General features: G+C 42.7%; 1 protein-coding gene across 1 annotated transcript in view; it reads left to right on the top strand.

Moving 5' to 3' along the window:
• Positions 1–18,303, top strand: part of PKHD1 (PKHD1 ciliary IPT domain containing fibrocystin/polyductin) — a 276,108-nt gene that overhangs the window by 16,754 nt on the left and 241,051 nt on the right. The window contains exons 12-26 of the mRNA XM_074582079.1: positions 320–415; positions 1,553–1,688; positions 2,845–2,959; positions 3,822–4,097; positions 4,945–5,034; positions 5,801–5,894; positions 7,331–7,473; positions 8,390–8,520; positions 9,533–9,717; positions 10,089–10,227; positions 13,248–13,402; positions 14,669–14,853; positions 15,199–15,321; positions 16,918–17,023; positions 17,502–17,780. Coding sequence (XP_074438180.1) covers positions 320–415; positions 1,553–1,688; positions 2,845–2,959; positions 3,822–4,097; positions 4,945–5,034; positions 5,801–5,894; positions 7,331–7,473; positions 8,390–8,520; positions 9,533–9,717; positions 10,089–10,227; positions 13,248–13,402; positions 14,669–14,853; positions 15,199–15,321; positions 16,918–17,023; positions 17,502–17,780 — 2,253 coding nt within the window. The remainder of the gene's footprint in view (positions 1–319; positions 416–1,552; positions 1,689–2,844; positions 2,960–3,821; positions 4,098–4,944; positions 5,035–5,800; positions 5,895–7,330; positions 7,474–8,389; positions 8,521–9,532; positions 9,718–10,088; positions 10,228–13,247; positions 13,403–14,668; positions 14,854–15,198; positions 15,322–16,917; positions 17,024–17,501; positions 17,781–18,303) is intronic.

Below are 18,303 nucleotides of genomic sequence, written 5' to 3'. Positions count from 1 at the left end.
CATAGTGCTTAGAGATATGGTTTAGTGATGATTTTTGTCAGAGTTAGGTTGACGGTTGGACTAGATAATCTGAAAAGTCCCTTCCAACCTGGGCAATTCTATGATTCTATGTTGATGGATACCAGTGTGGCGGTTGTAGGACTTACCATCAGGAAGGTCCAGTTATTCTGATTGCAGGTATGAACTGTGTTGCTCGCTTGATAGTACAATTTTTTAGCGAAATGTTGACCCCTTTTGGAAACAAGATTGGTTCATGCTGCAGCTCAGCTGTGTTTTCCAAGTCTCATGTGGCACATTTGTCTCCTTTTCCTGCTGCCAGGTGTCCCCTGTAAAGTCAAGCACGTCTCTCCCCAGCAAATCAGATGCACCACTGAACCCGTTGGCAAGAGCAGGAGGCTTGTTTCTTCCCAGCCGGGTACAGTATTCAAATAACTGAAGGTCCCAACAAGCAAACACAAATATATAACCAAAGGGCAGAAATTGTTTGGTGATGAATGCCATCAAGAAATGGCTGTCTGCTTCACAGAAGCAAACACTGTCTGCTTCAACTTCCATACAGTTTCTCTTAGGTTTGATAGAGAGGAGGGCCATGAAGATGCTGCAAAGGCTGAAGCCCCTCTGCTGTAAGGACAGGCTGAGAGAGTTGGGGGTGTTCAGCTGCAGAAGAGAAGGCTCCAGGGAGACCTTATTGTGGCCTTTCAGTACTAAAGGGGGATTAAAAGAAAGATAGGGACAAACTTTTTGGCATGGCCTGTTGCAACAAGACAAGCGGTAATCATTTTAAACTAAAAGAGGGAAGATTTAGACTAGATATAAGAAAGAATTTTTTTACACTGAGGGTGGTGAAACCCTGGCCCAGGTTGCCTAGAGAGGTGGTAGATGTCCCATCCCTGGAAACATCCAAGGTCAGGCTGGATGGGGCTCTGAGCAACCTGATCTAGTTGAAGATGTCCCTGCTCATGGCAGGGGGGGTTGGACTAGATGGGCTTTAAAGGTCCCTTCCAGCCCAAACTATTCTATGATTCTATAGCAAGGAAAGGCAAGGTGGAGAGCTCAGTCTACCACTTGACAATGGGCGATGGTGGGAGGAAGATCAGCCTGGTGTGTAGGGTTGTGGAAAAGGAGGAGAAAAAAAATATGGATAACATTTAGAGGAAGGATAACTGAACTGGAGCTACTGCAGTGGCTTCTGGGGACACTGTTTGAGTGGAGCATTGCAGTAGGAAATTTTTGTGCATAAAATGAGGCTTATCTCATTTTGACTGTGGGTCATCTCAGTAATTTTTCATGCAAGAACAAACATGTGAGCTTGGTTGGATGCTCTGCATTCTGCAGAGTTTCATTCTTCCTGGTGGAAGATTTCAAGGTAGAACAAATTCCCTAGAGGAACATCTGTGTTCTGCCTTGGACTGCAAAAAAGACCCACAAACAGAGCCAATTTATTATTAAAATTTCTTCTGTTCTGGCCTGCCTCCTTACACTACTGATTCTAGCATGTGCTCTGGGATTTTTGTTGGCTACTACTGACAACACTTTTATTTTAACTTTCTAGGAAACAGAGGGCTTCTCTTTGAAGTCTGGGATGATGCCTCTGATCTGACAGAAGCAGGTCCTGGTTATAGATGGCAGTTTGTACCTAATGCCAGTTCCCCAGTAGGATTTCTGTCTGGGGCAAAGGAGTCCTTCAGGTACCCAGTGATCTTAAAAAGAGGTGAAGCCATGGCAATCACCTTTTAGCAGTGTAAGGTGTAGAAATAACACCTGACAGCTCTTTATAGCAGAGCCTTACTTCATAGTTCCTGTAAATCAAAGCAAACCCTCTGCTCCAAGGTCCTTTTGAAGCTCAAAATATGCAGTGAAGTGTTTTATTTTTCCTCCTTTTTCTTTCACTCAGTATTTCTCCTCTACCTGGCCTACATGTGCTGAAATACCATGAAAGAAATTGCTACAGAGGTAGAAGGAGCTCCAACTTGAGGCTGTCTTGGGTTGGAGCTCTGGTGAGATGTGGAGGGCCAGATCCTCAGCTGATGTTGGCAGCTGCAGTGCAGGTGGAGTTAATGGAAATAAATGGATTTGCCCCAGGCTGCAAAAATATCTGAGCTGTGTCAGCGCCCACTGCCTCTTCAGATACATCCTTCTAAAACTGTGCAATATGCATGAATGTTTTCATTTTTGTATTACTTCTCTCTTTTTTTTCCCCCCCCTCAGTTGATCTTGTGTGTAGTTTTGAGCCTTTTCCTGCCTATTCAGGGTTAAGACTTTGCTTGAGAAGAAATGCACAAAAAAGTGACCAACAGCAAAAACGTACTTATTTCTCCCCGAGATCCAGTGACAGGACACATGGAAATGGTTCAAAGCTGCACCAGGGGAGGTTTAGATTGGATATTAGGAAGCATTTATTTACTGAGAGGGTGATCAAACACTGCAATAGGCTTCATAGAGGGGTGGTCGATGCCCCAAGCCTGTCAGTGTTTAAGAGGCATTTGGACAATAACTGTAACAACATGCTTCATTTTTTGGTCAACCCTGAAGTGGTCAGGCAGTTGGACTAGATGGTCATTGTAGGTCCCTTCCAACTGAAATATTCTATTCTATTTCCATGGAGCTGGTTTTTTTTTTTTTTACCTTTTTGAAAACCTCTGTAAAGCATAAATAACATTTAAGGTGAAAACGGGTCATTCTGAGGTTACTTCAGTTTTAAAATCTCTGAGTTTGTTTTGTTATAATCTGGTCTCAGAGTCTTTCATTGTTACTCAGTGTACGTGTGAAGGTGGGGTGTGGGGCTGGTTGTTTTTTTTTTGCAGTAACTCTTCTGTGTATTATGGATGTTCTACTTTTGCTTAGCTCCAGGCTTCGTGGATTTTTTGTGGCTCCTCAGACCAACAATTACACCTTCTGGATTCAAGCAGATGGTCAGGCATCTCTCTACTTAAGTTTGTCCCAAGATCCAGAACGTAAGGTAATACTCTTGGCAGAGAAAAAATGAGATCAGGATAGGAAAAGGTTTTAATTAAGGTCATGATAAGTGGGAATTCCCCCCGAGTGAATTGTCTTATTGGCTCTTATTATGAATCTGTTGCAGAGTGAAATCTGTATGATCATATTTGATGTTTTACATTGGCCCTATCAGCCGCTCAGCTCATGAAAAACTCACTGTTGCAACCAGAGTCTTTGCCTTTTCCAGAGACCTTTTTGTTAGTTCAGCACACCACCATCACTAACAATCTGTGCAAGGGGACCTGGAGGTTTGCTGTCTGACTTCCTCAGTTTAACTTCTTTTTTGAATGTTGAAATTTTGCCCTCTGAAAACACTGGTCCTTCACTTTGTAAAGCTGTGATGATGCTATAAATGAAGGTGATCCATTTGTCTGGGGTCTTCTGAAGCCAAGAAACTGAATAGGGGCAGAAGAAATGTAAAAGACTTATTTATAAAAAAAAAATAAAAGTAAAAAAGTAGCATTGCTGGTCTTACTAATGGTAACGTACTACATCTCCTAAGGCTGTAAACATAGTTCTTTCTTTTGTCTTTGGAGGATATGAGATGTAGAACTGAAGTCATCCATGAAAAGTTGCATGGGGGACTGTTATTAGGTCTTGTGTAAGCCAGCAGAATTATCTTCTTTATGGTACTGAATCCTAAACAGAAGCTCTTTGAGATGATGGCTTTTCTGTGTATGAGGAAGGAATGTGTCATCCATCAACTCACTGCTATCAGCTATAAGGACAAGTCTGTTTTTTTGGATCTGTGGTATTGGACAAAGTGTCCTTTGGGGCTGGAGAAGTGTCTCTGTAACTGATTGATTTGGTTGATCTGGACACAGGTGAGAATAGCTTCTCTCCCTGCGGGCAATTCAGAGTGGTCTGAGAACTGGGTGAAGAGCTGGAGTGAGCATTGGCAGCAAAAATCCCAGAAATTTGAGCTAACTGCTGGTTCGAGGTACTACTTGGAAGCTCTGCATCATGGAAAGGCACCCAGCAATGGGATGAGAGTTGGAGTCCAGATACACAACACGTGGCTGAATCCCCATGTGGTGAACAACTACTACATAGAGAGACACGAAATTCGGGCTCGTGCCTTACGTCTTCCAGAAGTGCAGGTCAGTGCTGTGTGCTTGGCCCTGGGAGCTGGACTAGCCCTGATTCAGTTGACATGGATGACAGCCAATATGACTCCTAAAGGCATTGTCAGTGCTAGACATGAAAGTGTGATCCCACCTTGCTTTTAACCTGCTGAGATAGTTGATGCCAATAGCATCATGAGCTGAAGGTGTTCGTGGATTTTACACAGATTGGTGGGTGCATGTAAACCCTGTGGTGGCATTATAATGCAGTACTCATCGATTGATTCTATATATGATTCTAAAATCTGCTCCATGTGTTAAAGTGTAAGCAATGCTGACTTGCTTACACTTTAAAAGTAAAGGTAAGCAATCCCCCCAGCTTTTCTCTTACTCATTAACACCTCATCGTGTTAACTAACGCTAATTAATACAAGTTTGGAATAGTTTTTATTTCCCAACCTTAGCGACAGCACACTCAAAGCGTGTGTTATCTGGTGAACCCTGTATCGCAATGAGTTGGTAGAAGCTTCCAACTTGGTGAAGTGCTCAGCCATGAGAGAAGTTTGTCCTGGTGGTTAAACCTCAGACCTGCTGGCCAGGAGCTTTAGGGACCATTTGTGCCTGTCAGTGTGTCTGCACAGGTCATGTACCCCTTGTGGTCCTGCTAATCTAAGAGGAGGAGCCCAAAGCTTGTATCAGGAGAGACCATGGAGGACAAGAACATCTTAAGAGTAGCTGAAGGGACTCTTGATTTACAGAGGCTTAAAAAGGCAACATGCTGTCTGTAAAAACCTCCTCGGTAGAAGATACTAGGTTTGAAGTACGTCTGTTTCATGCACTTTGTAGCTGTTTTCATTTATTTATTTGCTTCTTTGCTTGCCAGATGTTGACTGTGTCCGGTACAGGGTGTTTCAGTATCTCCTGGAATAACATATCACGCAGAATTATCCCCACAAATGCGACAGCTCTCCAGGTAGGCACTATTAAATGCAGACACCCAGTCCTCTGCTGGGGTGTAATTGAGGGATCTCTGGTACTTTACAGGAATTAAGTGTTTGGCCCAGAAGCTGAAATAAATTTTACATGATATAGGGGTGATTTTTGTTACTGGGAGTGTCTCAGAGTGGGATTTTGGGGGGGGGGCTGACACCCTGGTATATTCTAAGCATGTCACAGCATATGATCTTGGTCTGTCACATCTTCTGCAATGAAGAACGTGGTATCTTCGGATACAAGACCTTTGGACTACACCTCTAAGCCCAAATATGTAGTGTATGGCTCTTGTTTCAGGCAGGAGATCTGATCTGGCTTCTTCAAAATCCCATAGTCTCTTGATGCAGTAGTTGGTCTGTGTCAAAACTACCCTGGGCGATAACTCCATGGCAGTCATTAGACATTGAGTCAACACAGCTGGTGGAGCCTGGAGGAGCACGCAGATGCCCAGGCTGTGATATAGCTCATGGAAGGAATCTTCACCTTTCTGAGGAGGCTGCTAGACACCTAAAGGATGCCTCACCCCTGAAGGGTATTAGACCTGGAATTTTATTTTCTGTGATGAGCTGAATTGTATCCTCTGCCGTCTGGCAACCTTCTTCAGCCAGAGCTGCCTTGCCACTGGTCCCTAGGTGATGAAATGGCGTGATGACTTTTGTGTTGAAGATCTCTGCTAAACTGATCCTCTTTTTAAATTTTTTTACTGCTTTTCTTTTTTTTTTTTTTTTTTTTTTTTTTTTTTAAAGGTGCAAACAGCAATAGAGGAACTTCTCTCAATAGGATGTGAAACTGGGCCAACTTCTGCTAAAATCCTTTTCCGCAATGGCTTTGAGAAAGAAGGTAGTGATCTTCTGTGACAAATAAGCATTGTTTACTGTGAAAGCTGATTTCCTTTTATGAAATAAATGTACTTTAAACTTTTAATGATAGTAAATTTACACTTTTAATGGGTTTAAGTACATACATTTATGTTTCTCAGCTATTCATTGTTTGTATGTATTCTCACAGGGGAGTTTATGGAAATCATATTTAAACCAAAATGATTAATGCAATAATAAGAGATTCTTTATGCAATATGTTGCATGACTCAGTCATATTACAACACACTTATCAAAGCAGTTGATATGTTTTGGTTGTTAGAAAAATTAGGAATAGAGACGAAAAATGCAAGTTCTGGGGCATGTGAAATTACTGATGTTTCAATATGTCTGCTGGGGAAGCAAATCTGGTGTAGCCCATAGCTACAGCTCAGACTCTGGAAACAGCTGATTGACTCTGGAGGTCTTCTCTTTCAGTGTTTCTTGATGACTGGAAGTGAAACAGTGCAAATATTTGTGGTATACTTGACTGGCCAGGCAAGGTGCAAAACAAATTGCTTTTGTGAAAAATAAATCATAGAATCACAGAATAGTTTGGGTGAGAAGGGACCTTAAAGATCACCTAGTTCCAACCTCCCTGCTATGGGCAGGCACACCTCCCACTACACCAGGTTGCTCCAACCTGGTCTTGAACACTTCCAGATATGGGGCATCCACAGCTTCTTTGGGCATATAATAGTTTTCTAACAGTGAAGGTATTGTGCATATCAGAAAGCTACTCTAGTATAAAGTAACTCCAGTAACACTGGCCCAGGTTGCCCAGAGATGTTGTATAAGCCCCGTCTGTGAAACATTCAAGGTCGGGTTGAATGTGGCTCTCAGCAACTTGATCTAGTTGAAGATGTCCCTGCTCATGGCAGGGGGGGTCGGACTAAATGGCCTATAAAGGTCGCTTCCCACCCAAACTATTCCATGATTCTATACCTGACAGTACTAATAGTATACTTATCCTACGCCAAAAGGTAGATTATTGCCTGGAGACCTTGTATCACGTTCTTATATTTGGTGTGGAGAGAGAGAAAAAGTCTCAGCCAGTAATATTAGGTGATTGATTCCTCCACTTAGAGAAAAGCAATTAACCTGAATTGGGGAGGGAGGGAAGATTTATGCAGAAAAATGAAAACTGCAACTGGACATTCTTAATGTGATCCCAACTCTATGATTCAGCCAACAAAAAAGAGAAAAACTTGTGCTCCTGTCTTTCAGCACCCTTAAGCTGGGGAGCAATTGCCCTGCAGATGTTCACCATTTATTTGGGCAGGACAATATTTAAGAGCGGGACTGTTTGACAAATTTTGGATACCCACTTCCTGTATTGCCATGAATCTCTTGACCATACTGGTGTCTTTTGAATAATTTTCAAGCCGCTTATCCCCTTTTTTTTTTAATCTCTGTCAGATATGAAGGGCTTCATTACCACAGGACACATTGTCAGTGGTATGGAGCCTTTCTGTGGGAGGTTCAGCATTCACAGACCAAGCCAGCTGGTGAAAACTTCCCCATCAACTCTACCAGGATACAATCTTACTGAATACACACATGTAAGTGGCTGCTCTTGATGAGTAGGTTGCACTGAGGAGTGAATATTTGGAGCCAAATCAGCTATTCTGTTTAAATTTCTATACCCACAAAGATTCATGTGTTTAGACTATGCTTGTGGACAGAGCAGAGTGGCTTTTATTGACTGGGTGGATAGTTTAAGATCCCCGAGATGTAGATACTGTTTAACACACCTGGCTGCTATCTGCTCCTGGGGATACAACCGTTGCTGAGGGAAAAGAAAAGGTGGGATGGTGTTGGGAAAAGATGGAACATGCAGGGACAACCAGTTCTTGACAAAAGGGAAAAAAAAACCCCTTGTTATCTGGGGGTCCACTTTCACTCGCTTTTCTGCTTACCTTCTACATATACTTTTAATAAGAATAAAGTCTTGATTTCAACTCTGTCACCCTTTCTTTGCCACCGAGGAGAAGGCAAATAGTTAGGGTTGAAAGGAAGGAGGCGGGAGGGAAAGTCTTGTCCCCAAAGCCTTCTGCAGTCCTTCCAGACTCCTTCCAATTCCCCTTCGCAGACCTCTTCCGCATCTAGTTTTTCACCTGACACCAGTCCCAAACCTTGCAAATCAAACCAACTCTTCCAGTCTCTTCTCCTCCCTCCCAGATATTTGAAATCCCCGTTGGTACCTCCCAGCTATGTTTTGCCCCAAAACCTTGCTGAAGCTGAAGGGGTCAGTTTGACTCTATGTCGTGGCGCACAGGTCACCTGGATGCCACGTGCTGTCTTCTATAGGTGCTATTCAAGACAATTTGGCCTTAAGCAGTGGGTTTTATTGCTGACCTTGAACAACATATTTCCCTACTAATGTCAAACTGGGATTGAAACAGAATATAATATCTTCTACAGACATTACATATAAATTACCTGTGGTTTGACTAGTGATTCCCCCCATTTTTGCAGGTGTGTTTTGCTCATAAAGGCCATATGAGCAACATCCTTCATATCTTAGTGTCCTACACAAATGTCTCTTTATGCTCAGTGAAGAGGAACCTCACCTGCATATGGGATTTCAATGAAACCAACTCTAAAAGGTATCCAGATACTTATAGTTTCCAGAGATGTCACTTTCTGTAGTAAGAAGGTGTACTAGGAAAACTGCGAGAACTAAGTTCTTTTCTTGTATGGAATAAATTGTCAGATGGGGTAAGCTGACACATCCTCTGGACCTGCAAGGGCATTCCTGAAACGTGCTTCCATTCTTTTTGAGGACTTGCTGAGTAAATCTGCGTGTTACTTGTTATATGCACCATCTTACTCTAGTAACGCACAGATGGAGAATTTGTTCTCTCTCTGGTAAGCACACCGGAAGGTTTTTGAGGACTTTGGTTTCATGGTTTCTTTGTCCACAGTCAGTGGATTTTCTGCAGTGAGGCAGAGAGATGAACTGATTTTTTTTTTTTCCAGGAAACTTATGAGGTCACCGGTACGCAAAGTTTTGAAAGTTGGTGCAGTCTTTGATTTTCTTTCTCATTTAGAACACGTGGGTGGAAAAACCTTTGGTGTTGGGAGTAAAGTTAGGGGCAGGCAGATAAAAAATCATGAGTCTCTGAAGAACTTTAGGAAGTGAAGTTGGCAGCTTGGGTATCTCTAAAGTTGTGTGAGGGGTGTGTGTGCATGCCTGGAAGGGGAAGAGCAGGGTGGGATTAAATTACTACAGGTGGAGAGAGCTGGGAGCCCTGAAGGATCATCTGGTATTCCCAAGGGGTCTTAACCCTGGATTGATGCCTGTTGAGATCACTGATGCTAACGTATGTTTTTGCCAAAAATAGAGCAGCAGTAGTCACTCCCACATCCCACTCTTGTGATGCAGAGGAGGACACCGAAGCAGAGATCTAAAGCTTTGATTCTCACTATGGGGAACCAAACAGAGACATGTAGAGAGTGATAACAAGACATTGACCAAGCGTCTTGTGTATAAGTAATAATAATGGCAATAATATCAGTACCTGATATTACTTGGAAGCTTCACAAAACACTTCAAAAGTCAGTTATTGGAACTACCTCAGAGCAAAAGAGACATCGCACAACCTTGGTATCTTTCAGCTGGACATTTACCTGCACTGACCTCTGGAAGGGGTGTATGAATCACTCCACGCTTCTCAAGGACCTCCCAACCAATTCCCCGGTGTTTGTGCATCAGATAGACTTGCATAGCCCTGTGCTGCAAAGGGAAACATCTGGGTCATTTTACCTTGATGAAGTCATCATCGCAGACAGAGCTGTGACTGGTAAAGGAATCTGGTTTTTCTTTTCTCTTGATGTTACCATCTTGCCAGGATATTCCATTAAAATCTTTAAACATAGGGCTGGTTGAAACTTTTTCAAAGGGGAAGGGCATTTCACAACAGGCACAAAAATAATTTTGTTTTCTTGAATTTATATTTTTCATGAAAACAATCATGAAGGAATTGCCAAATATTGATATTCTTGGTTTATTTGAAAACCTGTTTCTACAAATGTAATTCTTGAATTGTCTTGCCCAGACAAAGACAAACAAAAAAATCCCAAGTAGATTTGTTTCCGGCTAGGAAATGAAAATAACCTAGACATAGTGACAGCTGTTCTCCTTGTTTCAATGAACGCTTGTGCTTTCTTTCAGTTTCTCAGAGACATCCAAAACCACCTCAGCCACATGGGAGGGTAGTTGAAGCAGTATCTGTGGTGGGGTCTTCTCCCATTTACAATGTGTCCTGGATGGTGTCTGGCTGTGGTGCAAGTCTGCCCCTTCTCTCTCTAAGGTAGGGACAGCAAGTAGATTATCTCAATAACCTGTAACACATCTTGCAGTTTGCCCTGACATGTCTGGAGCAGGTTATCATCTAAGACAGGACATGAGAGACAGTGGAGGATAAGACTATACTTTCTTCTGCGTCTTCTCCTCTAGGCATTTCAAATGACCTGTGTTCAGGCTGTTTACACTACTGAATCCTTTACAGATACCTGTACTCTGTAGATGGGCTTCAGTTCTAAATTAAGATAATTTCATGCTCAGCACAAGTGTTTTGAGCTTTGCTCACCATACAGGATCTTGAGTATATATTGTAGACACCTTAGTGAAGGTGTCTGATTCTAGCATGAATCAGATCCTCTCATTCTTGAAGTTCCATTGTATGAGTGGGATTCAGTTGCTGAACCAGAAGTGCTTAAGATGTTTCAGCTAATCTGGGGTATGTAAGATACGCATGGGCCACCAAGATAGGTTGTAGGACTAGAAGGAGATCTAAGTCCTCCTGGAACAGTGGATGGAGATCAGCCAGAGATGCTCCCAAACACCTATAATGACACCAGTTGCCATGCTAGACAATAGAAGTCCACCTTATGTGTCCTTGTTTACTGAGATTGTTTCTATTCTGGAAGTCCCAACAGTAGAAGACGAGACAGAACCATAGGCTAACCAGACCAGACAGAACAACATTAAAGGGCCATACTGGCAGAAGATAAGTCCTGTAAATGTTGGATTTTATCCAGTTAAGACAGCAAGAACCTGATGGGAATAGACCTAGGCAAGGCAGAAGCTGGAATGGTGCAGCCTCTTCTCTGCAGCAGACAGCTGTTAGTTTGGCTCAGTTACTTCACTCAAAGTGACTTGCCCAGGTGTTCACAGGAAACCTCCTTTCAGAAGAAGGTGAATGTCAGTCTGCTGTAACTTAATTTGGTTTCTTACCTTGGAGTCTCTTCTCCTTTGAGAAAAAGCAATGTGATGTGTCATTAGTCTTGAGTACTCTAAAGAAAAAATAGATTCTCATTTAAGAGGTAGCTAAAATTTGAACAAAATTAGCCTGTTTGATCTGGTTTCTGGAGCAGCCAAGTTTCTATATTTCCTCATGAAATCCAAGGCTTTGGTGAATTCATCACTCACCTGTTTGTGTTCAGAGACATAATCCTAGTCAGTACAAAGGAAAAGAATTATGTGACAATGCCTTGGAGAGAAAGATTTAAGAAGCTCTGGCTGTTTAGTTTATCAAAAAAATGATTAAGAGATGGATTAACCACAATACCTCTAACCATAAGTGGGGAAAAAAAAGAAAAAAGAAAAAAAAAGGTGCTTAGCACTGGTGGACTGTTCCATCTTGCAGAGGAAGACATAAGAGAAACCAGTGTGTAATCATAGAACGGTTCAGGTTGGAAGGGACCTTAAAGATCATCCAGTTCCAACTCCCTGCCCTGGGCAGGGACACCTCCCACCAGACGAGGTTGCTCAAAGCCCCGTCCAACCTGGCCTTGAACACCTCGAGGGATGGGGCATACACAACCTCCCTGGGCAACCTGTTCCACTGCCTCACCAGATGCTGAAGCCAGGAAGACTGAAATCAGAAATCAGCGTATGCTTTAAAAATGGGTGGGCTGGTTCATGTCTTTGGGTACGTTCTAAATATACCTGGCTCTTTCTCTTAACTGAGCACATGCTGTGCTATGTTCTAACAACTTGCTGCGGTCGAGGCAGGGATATTAGCTAAAAAGCTGTAAGTCAGACAAGAAGGCTCAGTGATCCTTTTGGTTTTAGATCCTTGAAGTTTGCTCTGCAGAAGCCACGGCTGAGCTCTGAGTCTTCAGCTGTTATCCAGACACTTAACCACATGGTGGCATCATTGTATCACGAAGAGTATCTCCTTTAAAAAGGAGAATTTTTAAAGCAAGGGAGAAAATATTTTAAGTTTTAGAAATTCGGTGAACTCTAACATGAAATATAGTGTAATCAGGGGAGTTAAGATTATGATAGACTGGAGGAGACTACAGGATGAAGTAGGAAAGCTTTTTGTCTTGATGTTGTAGTTGCTGTCCAGACTGCATTGAGTTGGTCCTTTAAAAACACCAGTACTGGGGTAGGACTTGCTAATGCTTGGTGCTGTATGAACTATTTCTTCTACCATAGTTGAAAGAATATGTTTTTTCCATTGTTTTCTGTTGTGTGCATTGCCTACATCACGTAGGTTTAAGTTGGGAGTACTTAATTCTTTTTGAGCTCTGAACATGTTCTCCTTAGGTCGTTCAAGACTGTTGTTTCCATGGGTGTCCCTCTGCTGCTGGTGACGTGGGGGTGTCAGGATTGGGGGTCTTGGCTGATAATGCCTTCATATTGATACCATAAGCCGTCAATTAAGGACTCTCTAAGACTCAGTCTTGGAGAGTTAGAAAGCAGGCATTCTTTATTGCAGCGCTGGGCACACAGGGGATCACTCCACCCAGTGTGCGTGCTGAGTTGCTCAACTACAAAGGTTATAAGCAATCAGAATATACATATTAATTACATTTCTCAGAAATGATTAACATACTCATATTATCACCTAGGACTCATTAATATATGTAAATGTCCTTGACACATGTGCATTCTTGTCCACTGGTGGTTTTCAAGGGTCCTCTGGTGGTCATTGATAGCCTTCCTCACCGTGTCTGCAGATTGAACTCGGTCTTCGCGCATAGTCAGTTCATCATGCATAGTCAATTCATCTTTTGGTCTAGTTTGCAACTCTTGTTTTCACAAAACTAGCTTATTCTAGCATCTCTCCGTATCTATTCTACTCAAGGATACAGCGTCTCACGGCTTCCTTTTATCAAACTAAACCTAGCAGGTGTTTAACCCATCCGCTTACAAAGTATTTCAAACTTAGCTACATTGTTCCAGTAAGGAGGGAACCACATGCTCTTTTTAACCTGGTATCAGTAAGGGCGGAGGGGCCCTCCACCCCAGCGTTTTGTGCTGTTCAAGGCTACTGTATCACCAGCTACTGTATCACTATGAACCCTCTCTGTCACACAGAGGTGCTTTGCTTGGGGAGGGCTCTAAGGAGTATGGCCACCTCTACGTCTCCACGGAGGATGTGAGAGTCAGCCTCACCATTCAGAGACTGCAAAAGTCATCCCCACCTATTGGAGGAACCTTCCGCATCCACTTGGCCAACAGAGTGATATCAGGTAAGAGAAGATGCAAGTACAGGTCCTGGGTTTCCTTTGCAGGAAGCCAAGCAGAGAAGAGACAATATTGAACCTTGGAAATGCTCAGGGTACAGGCTGTCAGGTTAAATCCACACTGGTAGTTGCTAGATTTTTGCATTCGCTGTCCTTCAAGACAGGAGTTAAGGATTATAGGCAGGACAGTATTTCTATATGTTTGGGTATAGGGTTGTTCCACAACGCATACAACCACTGTGAAATATTTGCCCTGCTATTAAGAACTTAGGATCGGATCCTGAATTGGGATTTTGCATCCCAAGGTTTCATTATGTTGGTGTTTCTCCAGCATGTGTACTTCTCATCGCCTTGTATGATGAGGCCCTTGCAGGTTACCAGGAGATTCGTTCTCTTCTACAGTTACCAGGATTGATAATTTGTTTGCAGAAGCCACAAAAGCTTTTGTGCATAGAATTGCTTGACTTGAATTAGGCACCCTTGAGATGTGCTAGGTTTTCTTATGTTCGGTTTAAATAATCAGAGGCTTAGAATGAAAGTGAGCAGGTTAATCTGAACAAGGCCAACCATAAAATCCTTAACTGACGAACTGGTGACTAAACTATAAAGTCAAATAATAATATAGGAAAATGCAGCCTTAGAATATTTGTAAAGGAACTCTTCCCTCTGTATTGTCACTTAAGATTTTCCTGCAATGGCTGAATTGCTGGAAATTGAATTTGAACATCATCTTTTGAAAATGTTCGTCTTGCCCTGTTCCCAAGTCTTGTGTTTTCCCCTGTTTCTCATGAATTGGTTTAGAGAGATTTATTGTACCTGCAGCTTTGAATGGCTACGGGTTTTTATGTCAAAAGAAAGAAACTATGATTTGCATTTATTTGTGATTGAACTCTACAAAGTCTTCTTGAGAGCCTGACTCCCCCCGCTACCCCTCTCATCTAGGAAGTTTCTGACCTTTCTATTTTGAAGGAACATGACTTGCACACTGAAATTTCATGTCTCCCAAAAACGTAGGCTGCATGTAACAAAAAGTATTACTTAGATAAAATTTCTGATGGTCCCAACTGGAGAGATGTTTCTAGGTTTTCTAAGCTATTAAATAGTGTAGATCTTTTGGTGTTTGGGACCCAGTAAATTTCCCTCTGCTGCTTTTTGACAGTTACAGATGTTCGAACCACAACAGCCTCTCACTAATCTTTTTTTTCTAGGTGCAGGTAGATGTGCTCTCCTAGGGATGAGGATATCCACTTTTTTTTCTTATGTCTTTTGCAGATGTTTCAGTGCACATCTCCTCCCACCACCTCTGCAAGCTTTTGCAAGACAACTTGGATAACTCTACAGCCCCGTACTTCAACACCAGTGACTTCATTGTGACCAAAGAATCAAACTCTTGCTATGAAAGCATCTGGACGCTGACTTGGAAAACAAAAACTGGGGACTTGCCCAATTTTATCAATGTATGGTAATCTCTTTCACTAACACCCACTTTGAAGTCCATTCAATGTCTTTGGCCTTGGTTGATTCATTCTCCCAGCATTCATTTTAACACAGACACCCATGGGACCTTAAGCTAAATGTCTTCCTACTAGGAGTAGCAGCTTAAGCAAATTCCAGATTAGATGATTAAAAAAGCAATGAAGATTTAGACCTAGAGATAGGAGTCATGGAAGAAGCTTGAGAATAGGTTTCCAGGAGTTATTTTTGGCCTTGTAAAGACTCTGTATGAACTCTGGGGAATGGTTTTAGTTTAAAATCATGTGACGGAAAAGGATGAGAAACTTAAATTCTTTGCTCTTTGACAGGTCTCTGCTGAAAACCTCACTGGTCTGAAGCCAACTGTTTCTAGTCGTGTGGTTTATGATGGAGGTGTGTTTATTGGGCCAATATTTGGGGACATGCTTGCTACCATCAATAACAAAACACAGGTGAGATGTGCTGTCAGGCCTCTTATTGATTCACCTGAGTCATGCAGATCCAGGAGTCTCACAGGTATTCAGGTACCTACTTCTACCACTAAATCCTTTCAGGAGTCTATTGGTCCGTGCTTTGCCCTAAATTGGTCAGATTCTGCTCCCTGGTTTGTGGAGCAGGACTTTCCTCCAAGAGGTATTGCAGGTGGGGAGAATGGTCATCATGGGTGCTGGAAGATTTCTTTTGAGGCTGTGCCCAAGGGCTGATGTCGTCTCTTCACTTCCATCCTTGCTGAGTCCTATGGTGTTGGCCACCAAACTTGGGAATGCAATTTATTCATCTGCAGAGTCCTAGGTGGCAAAATAAATGAGATGGTGGCTGTGGTACTAGTCTGTGAATTAGGCAAGTCCCTCTGCCTCTGTGGATCTCAATTCTCCGTGTGTGAAAAGGGAGCAAGGAGGGCTTCCTGGATGAATGAGTCTGATGGATGGACAAACGTGTTGCAAACTCTGCTCTCAGATGTTGCAGAGCAGTGCACATTGCTGGCTTTGCTGCCAGTGAAGACTGTGGGCACTGTAGGGACACAGGGTGATGCTGGATGTGCTCGAAGCCCAGCTGTGCAGCACTTGGGGCTAGGTCATCCTGCTTTTTTGGCAATTCTGTTCCCTAGATTTGAGGACAGCCTCGTTTCCAGTGGCTCAGCCACCGATGATATCTCTGCCATCTGTGGCACAGACATACCATCAAATAGACCAAATGAAACAAGAACAGCAGCAGCAATCAGATCTCCTCTTCATTTTTGAAGCTTTGTTCTGTCTTGCTGCTAGAAACAGATGTAAAAATGTTCCTGTAATTATTGTGTCTCTATTTAAGCAGAGTACTTTGAAACCCTGTGCTCGTTGTGTTTCTTGGAGACAGTCTGCTTTTGCTTTTTGCAGACATTGGTGTACCCTCCTGGCACACCCTTAACACCTGGGAGAGAGATGAAGAGGGCCTCTCCTATGACCTCCGCTTTGCCGGTTTCCTATTCTGAAATATGAAGATCTCAAAGAGATATCTCTTGATATCTCTTGCTAGATATCAAGGTCACAGCCCAGCTTTCTTATTCCAGCATGAACAAGGGGAAAAAAATAATTGAGGGCTGCATGCTGAAAAGACACATTATGAGATTCATTCTAATTAGTCTTACAGGGTGCTTTAAACATAATAAACTTATTCCCAAGGCAGGGTGTGAAGAACTGGGCTGGGTATGTGGCAAGCAGGGTCTTCAGCAGCTGACTAGAAGAATAGGAGTTAAGAGGAGCTGTGGGTCTCAGCAAGATGGGACATCATAGAATCCTGCAGACACTGAGAAAGGCTGGTGATACAGCTTTCAAAGCTGTGCTCCTCTTTTCCTAAGATTGAGCCCTTGCAAGCCTTGCAATTAAATTTGTAATGAGACTGCAGCAGGATAAACAGCTGTCTGACAGTGCTCAGTGCTGGCACAGAGTGCTCTCCGTAGCTCAGTGTGGCTACCAGCGTCGCTCTGCAGGTCTATGAGGTGTATGTGGCTCTAGAAAACACTTTTGTTCCCTTCCCAGCTTTAGGGTAACCTTCTTCTCTGTCTCCAGGTGGTGGTGGCGGTGAATGACATCCTTGCAAACTGTTCTGGTTCATGCTCTTTCCAGATCAGCCAGGAACTGACACCCTTAGTCAGTGATGTGCAGTATTCATCAGGTAACAGGGCTTCATTTCTGAACAAAATGGAAAAAAAATGTTAAGTGAAAAAGATCTGCCAGATGCTGATGATTTTTTGTGTGTGTTCTTTTGGAAATTTCTGGTTTTCATGGCACTTGCTGGTAGGGCACTTCTGATCAGCTCCAGTCTTAAAATACGTAGCACAGACATGTTTTGACACTGACAAGATGGTAAAGGCACAAAGAGGAGATAAACAGTGATAAGCTTAGTGCTTAAAGCCGAAGGTGGCACTTGTCTCAAATTACTTTTAACAAAAATTTAAGAAAAAATATACTAGCTGAACAGAGACAGGCAGAAATAGGCATTATGTATGAAGGACAATGAGAAATGATTGGTGGTGTACTATTTAGGATATCCTGATGAAGCTGGTAAAACCTTTTAACTGTTGGTTGAAAGTAAATCCTGGGTATTGCTACACCAAAATTAATGAATTATCTTGTTGATTATATTCCTTCAGATGGTGGGTCCCAGGCCACGGTAGTTATCAGGGGAGCTGGCTTCACTGAAGATGAGCCAGCCCTGCAAGTAGAGGTGAACAACACGACCTGCCACATCATAACGTTGAATCAAACACAAGTGGTTTGCCAGAGGGAGAGGTTGCCAGTCGGAGTCTACCAGGTGACACTACTGGTGAGACCTTATGGCTTCGCACTCAATGCCAGCACAGGAGAAGGCATCTTCCTAAGAGTTGAGCCAAAGCTGATAGCTATCGAACCTCCTACAGCTTCAGAGATTGGTAGGTCCGAATGCCAGACGAGCTCTAAGAGGACATCTGCTTTCTGCTTTGTGCTTTTCATGGTGTCTTGTTTATTCTGTACTTTCACTACCAAAGTCTTCACCTGACGAAAAAGGCATAATATGGCTGTGCAAATTGTGCATACCCCAAAGCACTGGGACAAGTTTCTTAGAGTGACAGACTTTCCTTGGTTCTTTGTGGAGGCAACCAGTTTCCCGACTAGTTTTGTTTGGGAATAGCAAGTTCAAGTGCAGGTATGTCCATTCCAGCAACCCAGATGGGTGTTAGTGTTTCATGGCTCATCTTCCCATATCTATTTGACACAAAGCTTTGTAGTATTTGAATTAATCTGGCCTAATTGTGAAATGGTTAAGTTTTGGTTCATCCCAGTCCCATTAAAGTGAATTCATATTCTGAGTAATAAAGTGGAAAACTCATTTGTGTTTACATATGAAACTGAGAAACCTAGAGAAGCTCAAACTGAACTGAAGCTTCTTCCATTTCCATTACCCCTCCTCTCCTT

Source organism: Larus michahellis, chromosome 3 (assembly GCF_964199755.1).
Source record: "Larus michahellis chromosome 3, bLarMic1.1, whole genome shotgun sequence".
NCBI lineage: Eukaryota > Metazoa > Chordata > Aves > Charadriiformes > Laridae > Larus > Larus michahellis.
This window is presented reverse-complemented; position numbering and strand designations above follow the sequence as displayed.